General features: G+C 39.2%; 2 protein-coding genes and 1 gene segment (V, D, J or C); 2 read left to right on the forward strand and 1 right to left on the reverse strand.

Annotated features, from left to right (window-relative positions):
* The first annotated feature begins 157 nt into the window (after positions 1-157).
* On the forward strand, positions 158-6,172 carry luc7l (LUC7-like). 6 transcript variants are annotated; one of them, XM_084103204.1, is made up of 11 exons: positions 158-360; positions 1,325-1,576; positions 2,738-2,832; positions 2,918-3,016; positions 3,118-3,228; positions 4,008-4,151; positions 4,282-4,458; positions 4,542-4,630; positions 4,967-4,996; positions 5,105-5,269; positions 5,447-6,172. In XM_084103204.1, the coding sequence occupies exons 4-11, from the start codon at positions 2,921-2,923 to the stop codon at positions 5,568-5,570; spliced, it is 936 nt and encodes a 311-aa protein (XP_083959330.1). In that variant the 5' UTR covers positions 158-360; positions 1,325-1,576; positions 2,738-2,832; positions 2,918-2,920; the 3' UTR covers positions 5,571-6,172. The 6 variants fall into 6 exon arrangements, with proteins under 6 accessions (XP_083959330.1, XP_083959326.1, XP_083959327.1 ...); XM_084103200.1 differs by having other exon boundaries at positions 1,325-1,391; XM_084103202.1 differs by having other exon boundaries at positions 205-360; positions 1,325-1,745.
* Positions 6,173-6,840: 668 nt separating this feature from the next.
* Positions 6,841-14,308, forward strand: stub1 (STIP1 homology and U-Box containing protein 1). The gene is made up of 8 exons (XM_084103206.1): positions 6,841-7,086; positions 7,514-7,740; positions 9,381-9,579; positions 10,704-10,869; positions 10,960-11,038; positions 11,126-11,182; positions 11,353-11,469; positions 13,262-14,308. The coding sequence occupies exons 2-8, from the start codon at positions 7,627-7,629 to the stop codon at positions 13,385-13,387; spliced, it is 858 nt and encodes a 285-aa protein (XP_083959332.1). The 5' UTR covers positions 6,841-7,086; positions 7,514-7,626; the 3' UTR covers positions 13,388-14,308.
* Positions 14,309-16,290: 1,982 nt separating this feature from the next.
* On the reverse strand, positions 16,291-18,485 carry LOC311075659 (Ig kappa chain V region BS-5-like). The segment is given in 2 exons: positions 16,942-18,485; positions 16,291-16,854 (listed from the first exon to the last, which is right to left on the reverse strand).
* Positions 18,486-23,540: the final 5,055 nt, after the last annotated feature.

Raw genomic sequence — 23,540 nt, forward strand, 5'->3', positions numbered from 1 at the left:
TTGTTGTGTATTTAAGTTGATTTAATTATTATTATTATTGTGTAAAAACATTCATAATACATAATAGTAATATTAGTAATAATAATCTATAGTATAATATACATACACTTCCGCTTTAAGATTGCGTCGCGCGCTCTGATTGGCCGCTCACCCGTTTGAGTTCATTTGCTCGCTCGCTAGTGAAGAGAGCGGCGGAGGCGATAGACGCAGGAGCGAAGCGTCTCGCAGATGATTTAAACTTTATTTTTTAGGGTAAAATCACCACAACCCTTGTGAGGCGAGCGATTAATCGTGTCAGGATGTCGGCCCAGGCTCAGATGAGAGCTTTGCTGGATCAGCTGATGGGAACGTCGAGGGATGGTGAGTGTTAGCTGAGTGCTAACGGCTCTGAGAGGATTTCTGAAGGCCGCGCGCTCAGATTAGCCCAAACCAGAATATAATAACCCAGTCAAATATTAAAATTAACTTCTTAAGATAAACATCACAGCATTGAGTTAGCGAAATGCAGCAGTATTTCCTCTTGAAACGCTTCAGTTTAATGTTTGTGTCCATAAAGCGGGTGTAATGACGTCAGTGGGACGATTCGGTATGCTAGGCTAATAGAACAGCAGCCCATCTAATGACAAATTGCGCTATAATTCATGAATACGGGGTTTTAGCGAAAAAGATAAATCAGTTATAGTCAACTACATTGATTAACAAGTTGAGAGTGTTATTATTATTATTTTTATTTATTTTTTTTAGAAAGAATGGTCTTTATTGATATCTGTATATCTAACCCCTATACAATTAGTAATATTATTATTGACATTTGTGACAGACCAATATGTCTTCAGGGTCAATTAATTAGCTGATATTTGGCCATTTTGACAGCCTTGTAAATATTTAGTGAATTGATTAATATTCTGTGAAAGTTAAATCAAACACGCACATACACACACATATATATATATATACATACACATATATGCATACATGTATGAGCTACATACATTAAATTACATATTTAAAAGAACTGTAATTTCCCAAAAAATGAATGCAAGCAATAAATCTGAATAAGCATTTGCCAAGAGGAAATATGGCTTTTTTTTAGACTGTGTGATATGATTTTGATCAGCTCAAGAGGATTTTAAGATGAGTAAACAACAGAAAGGACTTGAGCAGCTAGAATTGATTGAATTGAGTTGTACTGGCTGTAAGAAATCTCACCCTCCGTGTGAATGACGCGACTGTCTTTGTGAATGCTGAGATGAATTCATATGCTTCCCGTACATTTGTTTCATACAGACTGAACAATTGTGGCCCCTTTATTCTATTCATTAAGGTTCAGTGTATGTTTGCCAGCCTACATCTGCAAGGGAGTTGCAGAAAAGCCTCATGTTCATCGAGCCGTGAGTCACCAATGCTTTTTAAAGCTGTTATGAATATGAAAAAACAATACTGTTTGCTTTCCAGCAGTAACTGTTTTACACATCATCACGCTAGTTGGTAACGTAAGAGTGAGCAGAGGGGATACGAAGCTTCTGCCCAGGCGGGTTGTAGTACACTGATGCTGTGCCTGAGCGTCTTTAAAAAAGTAAATAAATAAAGGAAAGGACTCAGATTCCTCCGCCGACGTCTTCACTTTTACTCTTCTGTATCATTCCCAACTTCCTCATTACAGGTTTGGGCAAGAAAAGCTTTTCCCCTTTAAACTTTTAGAGGCTGGGACCGCAGGAGGGGTTCTGAATGGGAGAGACCTCGCAGTGTGTATCAATTAACCTTTCACTTTAGTTTTCAATGTTTTATTTCAACTTGGTCAACTTGTTCAACATCTTGTATTGGTTGCTTTTAAAATGCACATTAGATTATTCAGCATTTCTGTATGTACACATGAGGAATAATGCACTTAAAGTACAAGATGACTCTCTGAAACATGACATCCCTCTCCGATCTGCTATCCCATACACCTTTGCACTCAATTGGCAGTTATAAAAGCGTAGATGCTTCATGCCAATTAGGGATGAGTGATATATTGAATATTCACAATATATTTAATGTTTAGTTTTTCTGGCTCCATTACATTTATCAACATCTTGAGTGGTAATGCAATGATTTTAATGCTTTTATTTTAACCATTAAACTTCCAAATGTTAGTGTCTTTGATTTAAGCTTCATTTGCAAAAGCATAATTGAATTATGCAAGTTTGATTACTTTCCAAATTATGTATTCATTCATTTCTCAGACTTTGTGTGACATTTTTCATGTATTAAAATGCAATGCATTTCGTTTTATAAATAAATCTTTCTTGTATTTTTATTGAATCACTTTTAACTAGATTACTGTAAACTTAGAAGGCAAAAAGTATCAAGATATAATTTTTAAGCTGTCACCCAGCCCTAACACACTGAACATCAGTCAGAACGAATAACTGATAATGACAGAGACTGCTAGCGTCTTGGGTGTGTCCATGATCAGAGCCAGTTAAAGAGACAGGCCTTGGGTCAGTGAAGGTTAAACCTCTCTATTCTACATGAACGAAGAGCCTTAACTTTGTCATGTAACAAAGATTATATCTGACACTGTCAAACACATGCTCTCCGCACTCAGATCTCATGATTTCACTGCAGGGACAGACAGACCCTTGGCCGAAAAGTTAGCAGTGTGTAGTGCCGCAGTGAGTGTGTGTGAAAGAAAGAGAGACTAGAGTGTGTGTGTGGTCTCATTCAATGTCAATTATGTGCTGTGTCCTTACAGGAGATGAGTCGAGACAGCGGGTTAAATTCACAGACGAGCGCGTCTGCAAATCGCACCTGCTCAACTGCTGCCCGCATGACATTCTCTCTGGAACGGTGAGGGGAAAAACACATTCACACTAAACACTATTTCTTTATGCAGCATATTAATACTATTGTTGTCTTCTTCCTGTGTTTATAGCGCATGGACCTTGGCGAATGCTCTAAGATCCATGATCTGGCGCTGAGAGCAGACTATGAGATTGCGTCTAAAGAGAGAGACCTGTTCTTTGAACTGGATGTAAGTGACTCGTTAAGTAGAGATCATCTGCTAGCGGTGTCAGTGAATTAGCAGCGACAGCTTTAGTAAATTCTGTTGTTGGATTGGTGTGTGTTGTGTAGGCGGTGGATCACCTGGAGTCGTTTATTGCCGACTGTGACCGCAGGACTGAGCTGGCCAAGAAGCGTCTCGCTGAGACACAGGAAGAGATCAGCGCTGAAGTGGCTGCAAAGGTAGGAAGTGTTTATATACCATGCATTGTTAAAATGTCTGTTGGTAATCTAATTATATCCGGGTTTTTAGGTCATTTATACATAAGAGTGACGAGTCGGGTTCAACCTTCTTTTAAATATTCATGCTTAACAGTGGAATTCCTGGTTAAACACTACATTACCCATGATGCTATATGTGAACCTGGACCACAAAACCAGTCACATGGGTCTTTATTTTATTTTATTGAGATGTATACATCATCTGAAAGCTGAATAAATAAGCTTTCCATTGATGTATAGGACAATATTTGTCAGAGATACAACTATTGAATTCTGGAATCTGAGGGAGCAAAAAAAATCAAAACATTGAGAAAATCTCCTTTAAATTTGTCCATTTATGTTGGTGATTGTGCTGCATTCACTCACAAAATATATGTTTTATATATTTACGGTAGGAAATTTACAAAATATCTTCATGGGACATGATCTTTACTCAATATCCTAATGATTTTTGGCATAAAATAAAAATAATAATTTTGACCCATACAATGTATTGTTGGCTATTGCCAAAAATATACCTGTGTGACATGTGACTGGTGACGTGATCCAGGGTCACACATAATGCATGTTTTGCAATAAACTTAAAATATGTTTGTAGATATAGTCAACGTGTATAAATGAGTAATTTTATATTTCTCCCTCGTTTTTAATTTGATTATGCTGTTTGCAATGCTTCATGGGATTGTAGTTCTTTCCCTCACTGAAGCCACTGAGTTCACAGTCTTGTATTTGGTTGGCAGGCAGAAAAGGTTCACGAGTTGAACGAGGAGATCGGGAAGCTCCTGGCGAAGGCTGAGCAGCTCGGGGCTGAGGGAAATGTAGACGAAGCCCAGAAAGTTCTACAGGAGGTTGAGAAAGTCCGGACTAAGAAGAAGGATGCAGAGGTTAGTCAATGTTTTTATTATTTAGATTTTGTTAACTTGTTTCTCAGCACAAGCTGTCACATTTCATTTATTCAGAATGTTACATTGAGTTTGTAATGCTTTCTGGATGTGATGTTTTGTTTTTTTCCAGGAAGAGTACAGGAACTCTATGCCCGCCTCCAGTTTCCAGCAGCAGAAGTTGCGTGTCTGTGAGGTTTGCTCCGCCTACCTGGGTCTCCATGACAACGACCGGCGTCTCGCTGACCACTTTGGCGGCAAACTGCACCTGGGCTTCATCCAGATCCGAGAGAAGCTGGAGCAGCTGAAGGTAACCGCTCGGCCTAAAGCAGGAGCCGCCGGGGGCCGTTGGTTTAGGATGGTCAGTGACATTGCATCATTTCTTCTCTGCAGAAAACCGTGCAGGAAAAACAGGAGAGGCGGAACCAAGAGCGACTGAAGAGGAGGGAAGAGCGCGAGAAAGAGGAGAGGATGAAAAAGCAGTGAGAATATTTTTATGCACCTTTTCATGTGCTTTAAGATGCATTGCTTTTGTGAAATGCACTGTAGAATCTAAAGGAATTCTAGTCTGGTTTTCTCATTTATTTTTATATGATTTTTTTGTTTGATTTAATTGTTTGTGGGGTGTATTTATAAATTATTTTATTAGCTTTTTCTTTTCTTTTTTTCAGTTGAAATTTATTTAAAAACAAAAAATAATAATTTTTTTTTATTATTCAACAAATGCATGATGTTTCCAAAGTCAATAAACAGTTTAAATAATTGTGATCTGAATATTGATCAAAATAATCCCTATTCTTGTCTTGTTTTCTCTGTAGGACCAAGTCGCGCAGCCGAGAACGCAAGAAGTCAGTTGCTCATTCACTTTACATTTGTTTTCTTGACAGCTAATATTTTTTTATAATTAGTACAAAAAGAAGTCCTGGGAATGACTCAAATTAAGGTCTCGTTTGTAGGTCTCGTTCCCGTGACCGCGATCGAGAGCGCAGGCGCCGGCGTTCCCGCTCCGCATCACGAGAGAAGCGGCGTTCCCGTTCTCGCTCCAAAGAGCGCGACAGACGCCGGCGACACCGTTCCCGATCCCGATCCCGCTCGCGGCACAGCCGAGAACACTCACACAAGTAACTATACTCAGTGTTTTTTCTCGCACGCTCATGAAGTCAGATTTCTTTTTTATTACAGTTTTTGTACAAATTTTGTTTTAACAACTTAAGTTTTTTTTTTTGGCATGGTGTCAAAAAACAAGCAAACAAACCTTCCGTTGTCTTGTAGTAACAGTTTGTGTGTGTGTGTGTTAGGTCTTCACGGGACCGTGACCGCGAGAGGGACAGCAAGCACAGCTCATCTGAGCGGAGATCAGACGGGCTGAACGGCAGGACAGAATCTCGCCGTCATGATGACAGAGAGGCTGGAGAGATCTGAATCATCTCACGCTACCATAACAAACACAAACCGCTCATATACATATACCCACTTTTTTATTTATCATGTTTGCTTCGTCTGTAGTAAACTGCCCATGCCCAGTTTCATTTGTAGTCTTTAATATCTCAGTCCAGTAAGAATTGAACCTGTCTGATCCACTGTCCAATGTTGAAATGACATTTGTTTGTGTGGATTTAGTTTTTTATTTTTGTTTCTTCTCAAAGTATGTACTGGCGCTTTTTTTTTTTTTTTTTTTTGCCCCTCCATAATGTTATTTTTTGGGATTGAGTTTTCATTTTGTACTGTTATTCCGAATGAATGTGTGCATGTTTTGCACGGAGCTCATTCTACTATGAAAGCTGTTCTGAGGTCAGTTTAAACGCCCTTTCTTTAAACCTAGCTGCAGTATTTCCCCATAGAGAGAGACTGAGCTCATTCACTCTTTGTTTCAGTAGCAGAGGTGTAGGAGTTTAATCAATCTAAACAAGTGAATCCTTCATGGCATATTGTTTCAGAATTACTATGTACATGATCTTTTATAATGCTGTTTTGATTTCATGTTGTCCTGATCAAAGTGCATTAAATGGTTTTATGAATTTAAATGTTGTTTGTCATTAATGAGGGCTCTTATCCAACTAATAAACTGTCTCTCACTGTTAAGTCCATTTCTAACTCATAATTAAGTTGAATGCTTGTGTGTTTGGCTATTCTATATATCTTGTGAATTCATTATGCAATAAATAGATAAATATTTTACAAGATATCTTCAGCACAGTAATAGCTTGGCACTTTGATTCAAAATAAGGCCTGAAACTCTTAATAAACCCTTGTTTTTGTGTGAGCATGAAATTAGATGTTTTAGGGGGAAAAAATTGCTACAATTATTTAATTCAAAATCTTATTAAATAAAATTATTTTCAAAATTTAATAAGATGATGATACTGTTATATGATCCGAGCTGCCTGAAAACCGAAATTCCAAATTTTAGAGAGGAGAGACATTTTTTAATGTTTCGTTAATTTTATGTTAGATTATAGTTCATCAAGCATATCTAATATGTCTAAAAAAAACGGGTTTTCTTATTTTCAGTTTATGTGAGTGATTCATATGAGTACGCTAGTATTCTGATATAATCAAATTAAAATCATAAAAAATATTATATTTTATATTAACAATCCCTAATGTTGTTTTTAATGAATTTTCTTCACGTAACCGAAAGATGGCGTGATTACGCAGTCAACAAGCTGTAGCTCGTCACTTCCGGCAACGTCACCGTGACGCCACAGTCAAAACAACCGAAACATGATGCTAGCGTCTCACACCCGCGAGTAAAATGTCGTGTTTTTAGCGATCGCCGATGAAAGCGTTGGAGATTTGTCATCTTAATGTCATGATCTTGTCGAACTATGAGTTTGGCAGCGTTTTTTTCGATACAAGGGACCAAAAAGTCATCATAAAAGCACCAGTGTAGCCACCGGTTTGCTAACGACAGGCGTCAGACCAGCAGTCAAACCCGGTACGCCTGAAATAATTCATATATTACATTTTTAAACTATCAAATTTCAAGTCAACTTGTGTTTATTCTCGCCAATTGGCTCCGTCAAACGGATTACAAGCTTGTGACGCGTCTGTACACGTACAGATGTGTGTGTCAGCCACATGTCATTCTGCTTCTAATCACTATTAATGTACACCTAATAATTAGTTTGACTAAATTTGTGATGATTCATTCTCGGTGTTGGTCAAATAACATGAGTTCACAGTTCTCCTGGAAGAGTCAGGAATCATCTGACAGCTGTCAGAGTCCAGATGTGTGTGTTCTGTAGTCTATCAGCCTGTAGTTTGTGTTATTGGACAATATTGTCATTGCAGTCTATGTGTATGTTATGTGTGTTATTGTGTGTATTACTGTGTGTAACATGTATGTTGATGTGTCCCTGCAGTGTGAGAGGTTTGCAGGTATCTGGATCCCCGGGACAGGCCGGTGCTCACCGAAGAGACGGGGAACAGGATCGGTAAGCAGGGAGGAGCGGCCAGCGCTGAGCCCGTGGAGAAGATGGCCAGCAGCCCGGAGAAAAGCTCCTCCGCACAGGAGCTCAAGGAGCAGGGCAATCGCCTGTTCCTCAGCCGAAAGTACCAGGAGGCCGTGACCTGCTACAGCAAAGCCATTGTGAGTGGGGCGGGACAGGTCTCAGTTTACACAGAATTTACATGCTCATTTGATAAATATGCATAAACATGTAAAACAATTGGGATCAGTACGATTTCTGGTCAAAAGTTTGGAATAATTGCAACGTCTTTTCTGCTCACCAAGCAAGTTTGATAAAAAAATACAGTGTATATTGCGAAACACACTAAAAAAGGGCCAAAAAAAAAAGATTTAAGATTTAAATAAGCAAAAGCTTAAGAGTCTATGATTGGATCATTATTGCAGTGATTATTATGTTTCTAGCATGTTATATGTTTGGCAACAGTTCTTCTAACTCTAACTGATGGAGTGTGTAGCTTTTCATTTCTGAAACAACCATGTATGAAGAAGATCATGATCATATTCCAGGATGACAGTGTCCAGATTCATCAGGCTCAGATTGTGAAAGAATGGTTGTGAAAAGCTTGAAGAATCATTTTCTCACATGAATCCAGAGCTTAAATTCATTGAAAGTGTTTGGGATGTGCTGGAGGAGACTTTACAGAGTGCTGGACTCTTGCACTGACAACACAAGATCTTGATGGAAATAACATCACAACATTTATTTCCATCAATAAAATTGGTTTATTTCCTGATGAATCCTGACATTGTCATCCTGGAATATGATCATGATGTTCTTCATACATGATTGTTTCAGAAATGAAAAGCTACACACTGCATCAGTTAGAGTTAGAAGAACTGTTGCCAAACATATAACATGCTTGTATCTAAATGTAATTTATTCCTGTGATGCAAAGTTGAGTTTTCAGCATCATTACTCCAGTCTTCGGGCAGTGGCTCACTGGGTTGCACAGTTGCCTCACAGTTCCCGGTTTGAGTGTGTGTGTGTGTGTGTGTGTGTGTGTGTGTGTGTGTGAGTGTGTCTCAGCACTCTCTGTTTCTCAGTGCTGGGTTGTGTCCAGTGTAAAACCTGTGCCAAATCCAATGTGTGCGTGCGGATAATTTGATGAAGTGGGACTAATGCTAGGAAGATATATTTCTCCAGTCTTCAGTGTCACATGATCCTTCTAAAGCATTCTAGAAATGGGTCTAGAAACATATCTGGATATTATCAATGTTGAAAATGGTTGTGCTGCTTCAGATTTTTGTGGAAATCATGATACACTACCTTTAAAAAGTAAGTTTAAAAAAAAAAGAAATGTATACTTTTATTCAGCAAGGACATTTATTTCAAGTGAATTCTATTCATCCAGGAATCCTTTTAAAAGGTGCATTGACGTTTCCACAAAAAATGTTCAGCAGGAAAAGCGTTTTACCTTTATCGTAATAACAACCGTTATTAATAACTGAGAACAATAATAATTGAGCAGCAAATCGGCATATTCACACAGAAAACGGTTTTAAAAATATTTCACAATATTACTGTTTTTACTGCATTTTTTATCAAATAAATGCAGCCTTGGTGAGCAGAAGAGACTTCTTTTTATTCATCAAAGAATCCTGAGGAATTTTTGATGAATTTTAAATGCACGTTTTATATTCAGTAATGTATTTAACTCATCAACTGTGGCTATTCGCAGAAAACACACATGATCTCCGTAGGACTGATAAAGTTGTAGAGTTGTACTGATCATGTTTTTGCTGTGTGTGTGTGTGTGTAGAACCGTAACCCCTCAGTGGCCGTGTACTACACTAACAGAGCGTTATGCTACGTGAAGCTACAGCAACACGACAAGGCATTGGCCGACTGTAAACACGCCCTCGAGCTCGACAGCCAATCAGTGAAGGCGCACTTTTTCCTGGGCCAGTGTCAGCTGGAACTGGAGAACTATGAAGAGGCCATAGGCAATCTTCAGAGAGGTACACACACACTCACAGCTTGAATTTTTGATTTAAAGGGGTCACATGATGCTTTTCTGTGTAAAGTATCTGTTTGCGCATGTATACGATCAGTCTCCCACAAAGCGATTTATTCTACCCAACACTCTGATCCAGACCAGCCTAAAAAATTAGGAATCAGATTTATTTATAAAGCTGTTTCTGAGCAGTATAACCTAAAAGTTTGCAGCTTCCTGAACCTGGAGAGCATAACGGCGGCTAGACACAAAGATGACTTACCACTGTGAAACGTTCTGCTCAAGTTGGTTCTGATCGAATGACTCGATCATCCGCATTTTCAGAAAGCGACTCGGGCTTGAACTGATACAGAAGAACCAATGAAAAAAGGTCTTTCCATTTAGTTTTTATAAAAGGATGCTGGCCACTGGGACCCATGTGACCCTGGACCACAAAACCAGTACATTTTTTGAAATTGAGATTTATACATCATCTGAAAACTGAATAAATAAGCTTTCCATTGATGTATGGTTTGTTAGGATAGGACAATATTTGAAGATCTGGAATCTGAGGGTGCAAAAAAATCAAAACATTGAGAAAATCTCCTTTAAAGTTGTTCATTTATGTTGGCGATTGTGCTGCATTCACTCACAAAAATACATGTTTTATATATTTACGGTAGGAAATTTACAAAATATCTTCATGGAACATGATCTTTACTTAATATCCTAATGATTTTTGGCATATAAGAAAAATCGATAATTTTGACCCATACAATGTATTGTTGGCTATTGCCACAGAGACACCCGTGCGACTCGAGACTGGTGACGTGATCCAGGGTCACATATAAGGTTTCATAGTCAAGTGGATGAGAGATAAGAAATTTGTTTTAAAATTAAAAACTTTTTTGTATGTGATGTTCAGTGTCATTTGAGGCATTTTTTAAGGTCTTGTTTTATAATTTTGGTTTTGTCTCTAATAATGTAGCTCTATATCTAATATCAGCCCATGTATTTGTTATTGACCTAATAATCTAAATAATTATCCATTATCAGTATCAGTGAATACAAAAACCATCATAGAAATAATCCAGCATCTAAACAGACATCAGTGTTCAGATGCAGTGTGATGATGTTGCTGGTTTTCAGCCTATAACCTGGCGAAGGAACAGCGGCTGAACTTTGGAGACGATATCCCAAGTGCTCTTCGCATCGCCAAGAAGAAACGCTGGAACAGCATAGAAGAGAAGCGGATCAGCCAGGAAAACGAGCTGCATGCTTACCTCACCAAACTCATCCTGGCAGAGAAAGAGAGGTGAGAGTCGCGCTGGCACACACTGATGACGAGTCCACGTGACTCCGTGTCGTAACATCTGTCCGTCAAACATCTAACGTTTGTGTTCAGAGAGCTCGACGACAGCAGAGTGAAGCAAACCGAGGACATTCAGAACGGAGGCGAGATCAGCAAATCCAAATCCAAACACGTGAGACACGCGCTTATAAATATACAAAGACCTCCGCGTCGTGTCGGACTGATGAAGTGATGTCATTTCCTGTGCTTCTCTCTGCAGGATAAATATCTGATGGACATGGATGAACTTTTCTCTCAAGTGGATGAGAAGAGGAAGGTATGAAGAAATTATCTCAAACATCTCAAAATGAAACCACCACCTCAAGACATTTTGACTATCACTCCTCACACACTGAAATATCATTGGTCCAAAATCCTGCTCCACATAATTGTATGTTAAACATGATTGTCTGTTCATTCTTATGTTGTGTTATATTACGTGTGCAGAAGCGAGAGATCCCAGATTACCTGTGTGGGAAGATCAGCTTTGAGCTCATGAGAGAACCCTGCATTACTCCCAGCGGCATCACCTACGATCGCAAGGACATCGAGGAGCATCTACAGGTCTGCTCACTAAAACACCTTTTGTTTTTTTAGCCATGTGACTCGCAGAATGATGACGTCATGATAGACTGATCACAGATTGGCGGATCAGATAACAGCATGTTATTTTAGTATTATTAATGTACAAGTATAGTATTTATTAGCATTTTAAAATGAGTTTTTATATTTCAGTTTTAATTCTAGTTTGAATCTTATTAATTTTGTGGAGTTTTTTACTCTTCTACAAAATAATATAATTAAAATAAAAAACAGTGTAATCTTCGACAATTTTCTCTGTTATTTTAGTATTATTCATATACTATTATATTATTTATTAGTATTTTGAATTAATATTTATCTATATATTTTCACTTTTTATATTAATTCTAGTTTAAGTTTTTGTAATTTTGTTGTGTTTGGGGTTGTTTTTACTATTTTTTTGTTTCTTTGAAATATTTCTGTTTCGTGTTTTTCACATTTGGTCATTTTAGTACTTCAAATTAAACTTATTTTTTATCTAGTAATTGTATTGTATTTTATTTGTGATTTTTTATTTATTTTTTTTTAATTGGTTTTAGTTTTTGTTAAAGGGGTCATATAATGCCATTTTTGGACAAGCTAATATAATTCTTTAGGGTCTAAATTAAAAGTTTGTAATATACTTTGATTAAAAATTCTCATTAGTATTGTAAGAAAACACTCATTTTACCTGGTCAAAAACAGCTCTGTTTTCAGCACGCCATTTAAGTGCATGTGTCTTTAAATGATAATGAGCTTTGCTCACCCCGCCCCTCTGTTCTGTGCGTACACCGTTTTTAATAATAACACAATAACCATAACCCATTGTTCATTATAAATGTGGGATTATGAATTATATTGAGAACGTCATACATAGAAAACATGCTGTAATGTACCCTGAGTGTAAACCTTAGCCGCATTCATCGTGAAGCATGCAGCAAGCGGTTTGCAAAGATTAATATAAATATTAATATAAAGGTTAATAAAACGTTACACTCACTTGAGTTCTTCTGGAGGTGCAGCAGGAACACGAATAGTTGGTACCGATCCTTTTTTCAGGAGCAGCTTCTTAGCAAAACCAGCTTTATACTGACCCTCGTTTGTAAAGCAGTGTGTGTGTGAAATGATTTGCGCAAACATGAAAGCATTGACGTTGATCGTGTATTCCCTTCGAAAACAAACTCAGCCACTGCGTCTTCAGCGGTTCGGATTTAGGAACATCAAAATGATGCTGTGTTCGTTATTACACCCAAGAACAGAACACCACAATCGCTTAGACGCCATTCTGCTCATAGACAGTGCTCCAGCGTATCAACAATGACCGCGCCGGTCCGCACGGACTATGATTGACGGCTCGCTCACGAGCGAGGGCGGGTCTGTGTTGAAACGCTGCTGTCAATCAACAATCGTGGGAGGGGCGTCGATTTTGTGACGTCACAAAATCGAACGGCTTTGATTTGAGACATATAAGAAGATTTTTAAAAAACTACTGGATGGATTTTTATCATTTTATGATGGTTGTGTACAGGCACTGCCAACACACATTTCAGTACAATCAACTTGTAAAAGTGCATGTACCATTATATGACCCCTTTAATGATAACAACATGGAGTAAGATGCTTTTTGCAGCCAGACAACATCTACATATGTTACAACATCTATTGAAATGGGTTGGGACAAATCACTCTTTTTAAAATAGCAAATAGCCTTTAGTTATGAAAAACAACAAAATTGCAGTTTTGATTTTATGTTCTCTCTCTCTCTCTCTCTCTCTCTCTCTCTATCTCTCTGTAGCGTGTCGGCCATTTTGACCCAGTCACCCGCAGCCCGCTGACCCAAGATCAGCTGATCCCCAATCTGGCCATGAAGGAGGTGATTGACGCTTTCATCCAGGAGAACGGCTGGGTGGAGGACTACTGAACACACACACACACACACTCGAGCGGACTGCAGCAGAGTTTCCTCACGCTGAATCGAATCCTCTCCTGTATGTTCATGCACTTTAATCAGTGGAGCTTTGCTGTGGAGCGTGTCCCCCGCAGGAGTCACATGACCCTCTCTCTGTCCTCCAAACTCTTTCTGCTGTCCTTCCTTATCATTCAGAATAATCCTGCAGGTTTTGTTCACACACTTCCTTTCAATCTGAAACATTGGCTGATGTTTGCTGCTCATGATGATGCTGTAATCTCATCATTGAATGTTAAAAAGCAACATTATTGATGACACTTCACTAATAATCACTCATGAAAGAGGAAACTCTGTGCATGCGAGTGTTGCGCAGATTGGCGTGTGTGTGTTTTTTGTTTTTTAGAAGCTGTCCCTATGATTCATATGCGGAATGAATGCGATATATGCGAGTGTATAAAGTTCTAACATATGTAGAATGTTTCTGAGACGCTTCTGGAGCTTTGGGTTCTAGCAGGATGCCGGTTATAACGTTTTTGTAACGAGCGTTTAATCCACAACATATATTTAGACATTCATTCATCTGCCAATCAACGAAAACGGAGGATCTGTGGCGTGCAGGTGACATCATCATCGTTATGGTGTATTATTATACGTTTAATCTCACTATGTGTGTCTGTGCGTTAGAGCGAGAGGTAAGTGATTATTTCACACTATTGATTTTGTCTTTCCCTTTGGACCTTTGGGGAGTTTTCTGTTTCCTGGCACGAACACACACTTCCTGTTTAGCATCAGTATTTTCGCGGTTTGAGAGCCCTTGTTAGTCGCTTGACGTCACAGTCCGGCTCGGCTCAAATATTCCCGAACTGTAATGAGTTTAGGTTGGATGCATCATGCATGTTCAATAAATGTTATTTTGTTTCTTTTTGTAGCAAATGTGTTGAATCGAGTCTTAATCTTTCCAATAAAGTTAAAGGTATGACCCTAAATTAAAAGATCTTAGCAGAGCCCGTCTAGAAAATATTAGACATTCTCTGACCTTAGTCAGGTTAGACGCCATTTTGAATTTAACGCAGATGAAAACGAGGCTGTTATAAACGAGGGATAGACTTGGTCTGTGTCTGAAATCTCTTGAGTAGGTGCTTATTTTGAACAAGTAATTACTTAACGACTGCTAAAAAAGTACATTCTATATAGTATGAATGTGTGAATATAATCCAGACATACATTTGCCATGTTGTCATTATCAAGTGACGAAGTAGTAGGTCATCCGGGTACTTTTTGCCTACTCTCTTATGAGTACTTCTTTTGTCACATGCTGTTTTTTGCTGACTATTTAGTAGATAGGAAAGTATGTGATTTTGGATGGCACGCATTGTATAAAGTTCATATGAAGGAGTTTTTTATCTACTGCCTTTTTTCGAAAAGAAGTTTCCTCATCTGAACAATCGGTATGTTAAACAACAGTGCGATCCATTAAACTCACTGTACTTATATCCCTCACAGCCTCGTTTTCATTTCTGTCTAAAAATAAATGTCTTCTGGTTTGTATTTCCACAGCATGAAGGGAAGATCTTACCGATTTATGAAGGAACCACTCGACATGTTATTATATTTGCTTCAAACATTACTGTGCTCATGATAACTTTAGTTAACTCTACAATAAGTAAATCCACTTCAGCTAAATACTCTTAGACAGCGATGCCATAGAAATGTACAGAGCTAACGCAAAAACGGACATTCAAAGACAAAACTCTAAAGATGGCGGTGGACTTGTTTCTCTAAGGTCTATAACTAGAGGAGGCTCTGGAGAGTCTTAAAGGATATTTCACATAATAATGAAAACCTTTCATAATTTACTCACTCTCATATGCATGTTCCAGACATGTATGATTTTCATTTCTTCTGCATAAAGTTGATAAATGTCTATTCACATGCATCGTGGATACGTGGTGCACATGAGACCAGTGACCAACAGGGGGCAGCAAGAGACAATCCATCAGGAGCAGAAGGTAAAAGTTCATAAATGTAAATCAAAGACATAAGCTCTGCTCGAAATATTTTGTTGGTTAGAATTTGCTTTATATGAGTAAAATATAGGCTATTTTTTTTAAATGATGACTGGAAAACTCATGGAAATTCATTGATCATACGATGTAGAGGACTGACTGAAGTATAAACCAGAAAGTATAGGCTATGCGAACGGTAGTAACGCTGTTGTTTTCACACAACCTAATTTGTAATCTTATTAAAATAAGCCATTAAAGACATCATGGATTTAATTACTTCCAGATCATTTGATTAGATTGTTGACTTGAGCTTTCTCAATCTCTGTTTGTCTGATCTGTGGTATATACTGTGAAAGTAATGAGAAGATTTTAAAAAGAAAAACAAATCTTTGATCAAACGCCAAATATGGAAATCATAATGTGGCCAAAGGTAAATTATTAGAAACAGAAATGAGTCCATCAGGTCCATTTGGTCCAAAAGGTTTCTCTCTTTCACTGCTCATTTTGCTCTGAATCAGTTCATCTGTGTCTCTTGTACATGATGATCTAAACAGCGGCTTTATGGAAGATGATTAATAATCTATTCAAGCAACAACATGTTTATGATTCACTTTACAGTATGAGTGTATGATTAAGAAGGACAAATAATCATGCTTTATAAAAATACATGAACAACCATATGAGAATAGATAAACCAACAATTATCTGAAAAAATATGATCAAAATAATTTCTTATTATCTTCAGTAATATTAATGAAGTGCTGAAAAATTGATAAGTTCATTTTTGTGTTTCTTCACTGGTGTGTGTGTGTGTGTGTGTGTGTGTGTGTGTGTGTACCTGTTTTTCTATCCCGGTGGGGACTTCAACCTGAATGCACACAGACTCATGGGGACTCGTGTCACAGTGGGGACCTAAATAGAGGTCCCCACGGGTAAACAAGCTTATAAATCATACAGAATGAGATTTTTTGGAAATGTAAAAATGCAGAAAGTGTTCTGTGATGGGTAGGTTTATGGGAAGGGAGATAGAATATACAGTTTGTACATTATAAAGGTGTGTGTGTGTGTGTTTGAGCAGCTGCAGTTTCAGTTCAGTCACTGTGACTCTGACTGACGGAGGTTTTTGTACGACTCTTTATCACTGTGTGAACACATTTACACTGTTGATCCAGTGATAACTCTGACAGTAATAATGTCCAGCATCTTCAGTCTGGACTCCACTGATGGTCAGAGTGAAATCACTGTTAGATCCACTGCCGCTGAATCTAGATGGAGTTCCTGACTGGAGGGTTTTTACATAATAAATCAGGAGTTTAGGAGCTTCTCCAGGTTTCTGTAAGTACCAGAATATATGATCTCCATCACCATCCCTGTACACATCTCTGCTGGTTTTACATTTGATATTCACAGTTCCTCCTGGTTGTTCTGCTGTTATTGAGGGACTCTGAGTGACGGTGATCTGTCCTCTACACTCTGAAACACAACAAGAAGAAAATACACTCAAAACTTTGACAATATACTTGAAGAAATGAATTAATATCAAACTTGTGCTCCACAAACCTTGAGCAAACGCTGTGAGAGTCCAGATGAAGATGATGATGAAGGTCATGTTGATGAAGATTGTTGTGTGTGTCAGTGATGAAGTGTTAAACTCACAGCACTATAAACACTCTCACACACTGAAGATCTGATCAATATGCAAACACACTCCACATCATTTACCTGAAGACAGTCACTCATTAACAGACACAAAACACAATCACTGAAGTGAGAACAGAGTAGAAATTAATATTTTTCATAATATTTGATCTTCTACAATAGTCAAAATGTTAAAAATGCTATCATTAAATTCAGTTCTGAGTACATAGACCCAGGGCCGTTTCAAGATATTTGGGGGCCCTAGGCAAAAGAGTGAAGTGAGGTCCCAAGTCCTCCCTCAGGAAATTTTTTAAAATTCAGATGGGATTTCTTGTATTCTGGTGCATTTTAAGAGTCATGAATTATCAATTGGCACAGACAGAAATTTAAGCAAAGCACCTAATAAAGCAAAAAAAACATTTGGTGAATAGCCATACGTTTATTGTTATTCTCATAGCATATCATGAAAGTGAAGTGTGGAGGATTCGATATTTACTTTACAGGAAAAGAACTTCAATAGAAGGACAAACGCGAAGGAAAAAGGGCATTTTTCTCCAGATGGAATAGAAACACCACCAACGGAAATTGATAGCCTGCGTAACTTACATCTAAAATGTAACCGGACTTAATGGATTATTTTGTTTGGACCTAACTGCATGGGAGTGTTAGGACCAGCTCTATTTGTTTGGAATTGACAAAGTTTTTACCGTGACCGCACCGCGGGCAGACACAGCCGTCAAGAGAACACTTCTCTAGCTTTTGCCTTTATAAATTACATGGCAAAAAATCTCATGCGATCGTAATCTGGGCTCGTGCATCAAGAGGATTTAGCTCAAAGGAAGTTTTCGAACGCTGTAACGTTAGCTACAACAGTGAAGTGTCCAGAAGTTGCCTAGTGTGTATTTTATGGTTAAATTCTGCAAACAGAACAAAGTTGTGTATGACTATTAGTTGAACTTTTTCACCCTCTAACAACGCTCACATCTACCGTTGTGTTTGGTCACTGATGTCAAGGTTTATGTTCGCAGAGATGTGAAAACACGTCAGACAGTTGTATTTGGAGATAATAATGGTTTACTTGCCGCTGTGTCTTTGGCGTTTTTCCTCTTCTTCTTTCTTTCTCTGTGTTTTGGAAAATCGTGAAGGGTATGAACGCTTCATGATGACATTTTTAAATTTAAATGCCCGCGTAGCGCTGAGTGTTTCTCTTCCACTGACAGCTAGTGGGGGACCTGATGGGGGGTGCGCGACGGTGGATGTCACTTCAACATTACAGTGATTAGGGCACTCATAGTGTTTGTCGTTGCATAGGGGGAATCCCTCTAGTTTGGGGGGCCCCTCTCACGGAGCAGTACTGGAAAGTGATAGCGCTGTCTCACTGTGGTTGTTTGTTTACAATGGTTGATACTGTTTGACGAGGGCAGATACACAACCTAAACGACCGTGCGGCCATCGGGGGCCCCCTTCAGCTGGGGGCCCTAGGCAGCTGCCTACCTTGCCTACCCCATTGCGACGGCTCTGCATAGACCAACTTCAGTATTAATCTGAATATCTGCTGTGAGCAGATCCGGATCCAGACTCAAATCACTGAAGGTTTTCTATAGTAAAGTGCAGATTTAAACTTGAGCAACAGTGAGACATTTAAGATTATTTACACTTTTACCAATAATTGGAATATATATATTTTAAATATACTTTGCTACGAGTATTTTTCTAATAATCTGTTAGTCTGCCTTTACATTGCTTTAATGTGTTATAATTGTAAAATGTCACATCCATGCGGAGTGAATCCAGCATTTAATATAGCCTCGGGCGATGACGTGATCGGCGCGCACCCGCGACGCGAGGCTATAAATAGATGAGCCACAGGTGCATCGTCAGGATATTTTGTTTTCAGAGGCCATTCTGTGTATGTGTGCGTCAGAAGCATCTCTTCCTCTCTATCTGCTACAGATCTTGCTAGGAGTTATAGTTTTCAGCTGGCAGTGTGCAGAATTTTCTCTTTTTCTCTCTTAGTAAGTGCTGTGTCCCTCCATGTTCTCGTCCTATGTTAGAACTGGATACACACACTTACTGCTTTGTTTGTTTGGGGATAGAGCATGCTGCCCTTGTGTTTGAGCATGGTGATTGCGAGCACAGTGAATGTTATACACAAAAGAAATATATTTGAAATATATTTTGAAAATATATTTTTGGAATATATGCAAATATTTGAAATTGGCCCAATAAATATATTTTAGTTAAATATATGTAAATATATTTTCATATATGTTTAACTTTTGCAAATTGTTTCATTTGAAATATATTTTGAAATTTAAAAAGTTAACATTTTCACAAACAAACATCATATTTTCTAGATAGACCACTTCAGCCATGGATGTGGGCATGGGAGAGCAGTGTTTTACCACTTTCCCCACTGGTCAGGGACCGAACCGGCAACCCTTCGGTTACAAGCCCAAAGCCCAAACCAATAGGCCAAGGCTGCCCCTTTACTGACTTTATTGGCCTAAAATGACAATTTTATGTAGGAAATAACACACAGAATGCAGAGTTTTTTTTCCCTATTTTTACAGAATTGAATACAGTTATTTAATAGTGTGTGTATGCAGCGTTAGACACTGAGTTCTATCTATTGTTTAAGTGCACTTCACTGTTGGAGTGTCACTTATACTTGCATCATAAATATTGTGCATATTTTCAATATTTAAATGACTTCAGGAAAGATGTCAATAAAACAACAATAAATCTAATAATTGCACTTAGTGTTAGGTACGTGCCACCTAATATGGCCTAATAGTCCTAGGAAAGCAACTATCTGTCATTTTACATTGCAGTCATTTAAATGTAAGTACAGCATTTATTACAGCTGTGTGTCATAATACAGTAGTGAAATATGGTAGCCTACGGTTGTGTATAGGGGAAAAGGTAGAGGAATTACTATGATCAAAATACATTTTCGACCCTTCTTTAGCAAGCTTAACATTTTATGACCATATATTTACATTACAATTATTACATTATAAATGTAAATATTTCACACTTAACATCATATATTTTTGTTATATTTCAGAATATATTTCAAAATGATAAATATAAGTGAACAACAATGCAAATATATTTCAATGTATTTGGAATATATGCCACACATATTTTTGACACTTTAAAATATATTTCAATATATTTTTTTTCTGTATGGGTTCACAGTTAATGCTTCGCGTTCGCTTTGCTTATTTCAAAGGGGTAGCAGCACCCGCAGTCGCTCTCAGCAGCCTCATTTTATACCAGAGACCAAAATTCTGAGTTTTTTTGTCCCAGGTCTGTGGGGGTGTGCCCCTTCGGGATGGGGAATGTAAAATACATCAATCAGCATCCTACCGGACACACTCACAAAACCACTGTAACATCCTTGCCACCTCTGGTGATTCAGGGGGCAGCGGTTTCCTGCGAAATGTTGAATGTTCTTTTGTTTCCTGTTATCACCAAGGACACAGAACATTTAACATTCCCCTAACAGGAAGTATTAAAGAGACTTTGGCAGCGTGAAAGCTACTGCCAGGTATCTCTTTTTGTGTCCTAAAGACAGGAAAAAGGAATACGTTGCCCTCTTCGTTTTAACGGTGTGGTTCCCACTACCGTGAAACAGGAGTAGGCACAACTGCTGTCTTAAGAAATAAAGAAATGTGGGACTGTGTCCGTTTTTAGATCTTTGAGGCTTGAACTGTTCCGTCAGAACGCTCAAGTTCAAGATGCTAATTATCAAGAAGATCGTGTTACAAATTCAACATCGCGATTGATTCATCACGGTCAATCTTAAAGATACATATTTTCACATAGAAATATTGCCACAGGAAGTTCCCAAAGATTGCTTTTGTGGGCGAAGCTTACCAATTTCGGGTCTTTCCATTCGACCTAGCCATGTTACATAGACGACTGGCCCAGTCTCAAGAGCTTGTGCTTCGACATCGAGATCGATCCCCGCTCATCTCTCTCTATGGGGCTGAGTTGCAATGCCAAGAAGAGCGTACACTCACTTCCCCAGAGGGTAATGTGCTTGGGGCTTGAATGGGACTTTGTCACCATCGGGGGCACAACTGTCCCCCACTTGTGTCAAGACCATTTTAAACACCCTAAAGCAACATCTGGCTAGGTCAGGACATTACATAGGTCTCATGGCAGCTGCGTCCACAGTGATCCATATGGGTCTTTTGCACGAGACCACTTCGGTTGTGGCTCAAAATCGCTATAAAATCCCCAAGGGCAAATAAAGGCAAGAGCACGTGCTGAGTGCTTCGTGTCCTTTCTAAAAAGCCATGTTTAAGGTAAGTCACGCGCTGAATGCTTCATGTACTTTCTAAAATCCATGTTTATTGTAAGGGTTACGCGCTGTGGCTTCGTTCCCTTTCTATGTGGTTTAGACCCCGGTTCCTCACCTTGGGTCTCACTCTAGGTGCTTCTTGCCGTCGCAGAATGATGATGACAGACGTCTCCCTGTCGGGCTGGGTAGCGGCCTTAAGTGGTCGTCCAGCCCAAGCAAGGGATCTGGGGAGGCATCATCTCGATTGTCTCGTCTCTGGTTCTCGGAGATAATATCTCTCCTCGATGGCTCGCCATGGGCGATTCCGGAGAGGAGGGACCTTCTGTCTCAGGCAGAGGGCACAATATTCCATCCCAGGCCCGACCTGTGGCTAGAAATAAGTATGCCAGTAAATGGGTCTTTAAAAGGTGGTGCACGGCACACAGAGTATGTGAGCGGAGTGGAGTGGAAAGAATTTGCGCTCCACGCTCAAAGCATTTCATAATTACTCCGCTCAAGCTCCGCTCTAGGTGTACAATTTTACGCTCCTCGCTCCGCTTCCACTCCGTCCTTAATATGTCTCGCTCCGTATTCGCTCCATGGTAAATTTTTATCCTTTTTTTTTTTTTTTTTTAAATAACACCAACCTCTGATCAGAAAATGCATGTACTGTAAAATGAATACGCAGTACTAAGAGAAAAACATACACATACTTTATTGGAATTTTGAACAGCCCCAAACCAATAAATTAGGCTGTCCTTTAGCTCACTTTAAAACAAAGCAAAATAGAAATTACAAGGAATCTTTAGACGTTGTAATCACCTCTCCGCACTCGCGTTCTCCTTTGTCATCACTACTTTTTACAATACATTTGTATTTTTTCCCCTTCTTCACGGTAATATTTCGGAAACGATCTGAAGAGAAAACGCAAAAGTACTTTTTATTCTGCATTTAGACGACCGTTATGGGAGGGAAATCTGCGTGCATATGGTGACGCAAAAGTGTGAAATTCAATGTAGTATGCACTCAGCGACAAGGTGGCAATGTGAAGCACTGATTGGTGCCTTCACTGTCTAGCAGACTTTTGCTTTTACCTTTTAGACGGAAACACGACGGTGGAGCATTTTTAAGATTTCCACTCTGGAGGGTGGTTTCACTTTTTTGTTTTTAAGCCCCCAAAACGCCGTCGCCGTCTAAACGAAAGGCACATCTGATAAAATATTTTTACGTTTTCACCCGCGAGCGTTCTCGTGTAAACTGGGCCTTATAAAATCGTCCATCATATAATGGAGTTGCACAGGCGGAAATCGCGAGGGGGTCGGTAAAAATATCATTAAAAGCATGTGTAAAATTGATTACATGATATATAGGCCTACTTTATATAAATGTTTGTGAAAGTACTAGTAAAACAATATAAGTGCAAAATATGATTAGAAACATTTTGAGTCCCCCTCCGTTGCCTCACAGTGGTTTGGTCCTGAGCGATAGTGGAGCGTTTTCAGAGCGAGAGAAAATCACAACGCTCCGACATTAAAAATATCCGCTCCTCGCTCTTGGCAAAATCACGCAACTCCGCTCCTCGCTCCGCTCCCACTCCGCACCGCTGACATACTCTGACGGCACATAATGCAGATCTGGTCAACTGCCACATTGCTTCAGTTCTGGACTTCCAGCAGGAAAAGGGGGGGTCGCCTCTTCAAGTGCTCAGGCAAGAGGTGCCCCTTGCAATTTGTTTGTGATGCGGCAGGCTGGTCCTCTCTGCACACATTCATAAGATTTTATAGTTTGGATGCTCATGCCACTCCGGGCTCTCATGTTCTTGAGTCGACATCACAAGCTAATGTCTGAGGCCTTCTTGCGTTCTTGTGAGCACACCTGCACAACCGTAGGGGTCCAGGCACCTTCAAGCACGGCGGCGTGGGCATTCTCGTTCCCAATGCACTAAGCAGCGCAGCATCGATTGTAGCTTTCGAAAGGGAACGTTCCGGGTTACTTGACTGTAACCCTGTTCCCTGACAAAGCGGAACGAGATGCTGCGCTGCTTTGCTGTGCTGAAGATGTCCCAGGACTGCTCTTCAGACAAAATATCCTGATGATGCACCTGTGGCTCATCTATTTATAGCCTTGCGTCGCGGGTGCGCACCGACGATGTCATCGACCGAGGCTATATTACCTCCGGGTCAATTCTATTGACGTGTTACACACAATATTCACAGCTGGTCACAAT

This window comes from Abramis brama (assembly GCF_963993115.1).
Source record: "Abramis brama genome assembly, chromosome: 24".
Classification (NCBI taxonomy): domain Eukaryota; kingdom Metazoa; phylum Chordata; class Actinopteri; order Cypriniformes; family Leuciscidae; genus Abramis; species Abramis brama.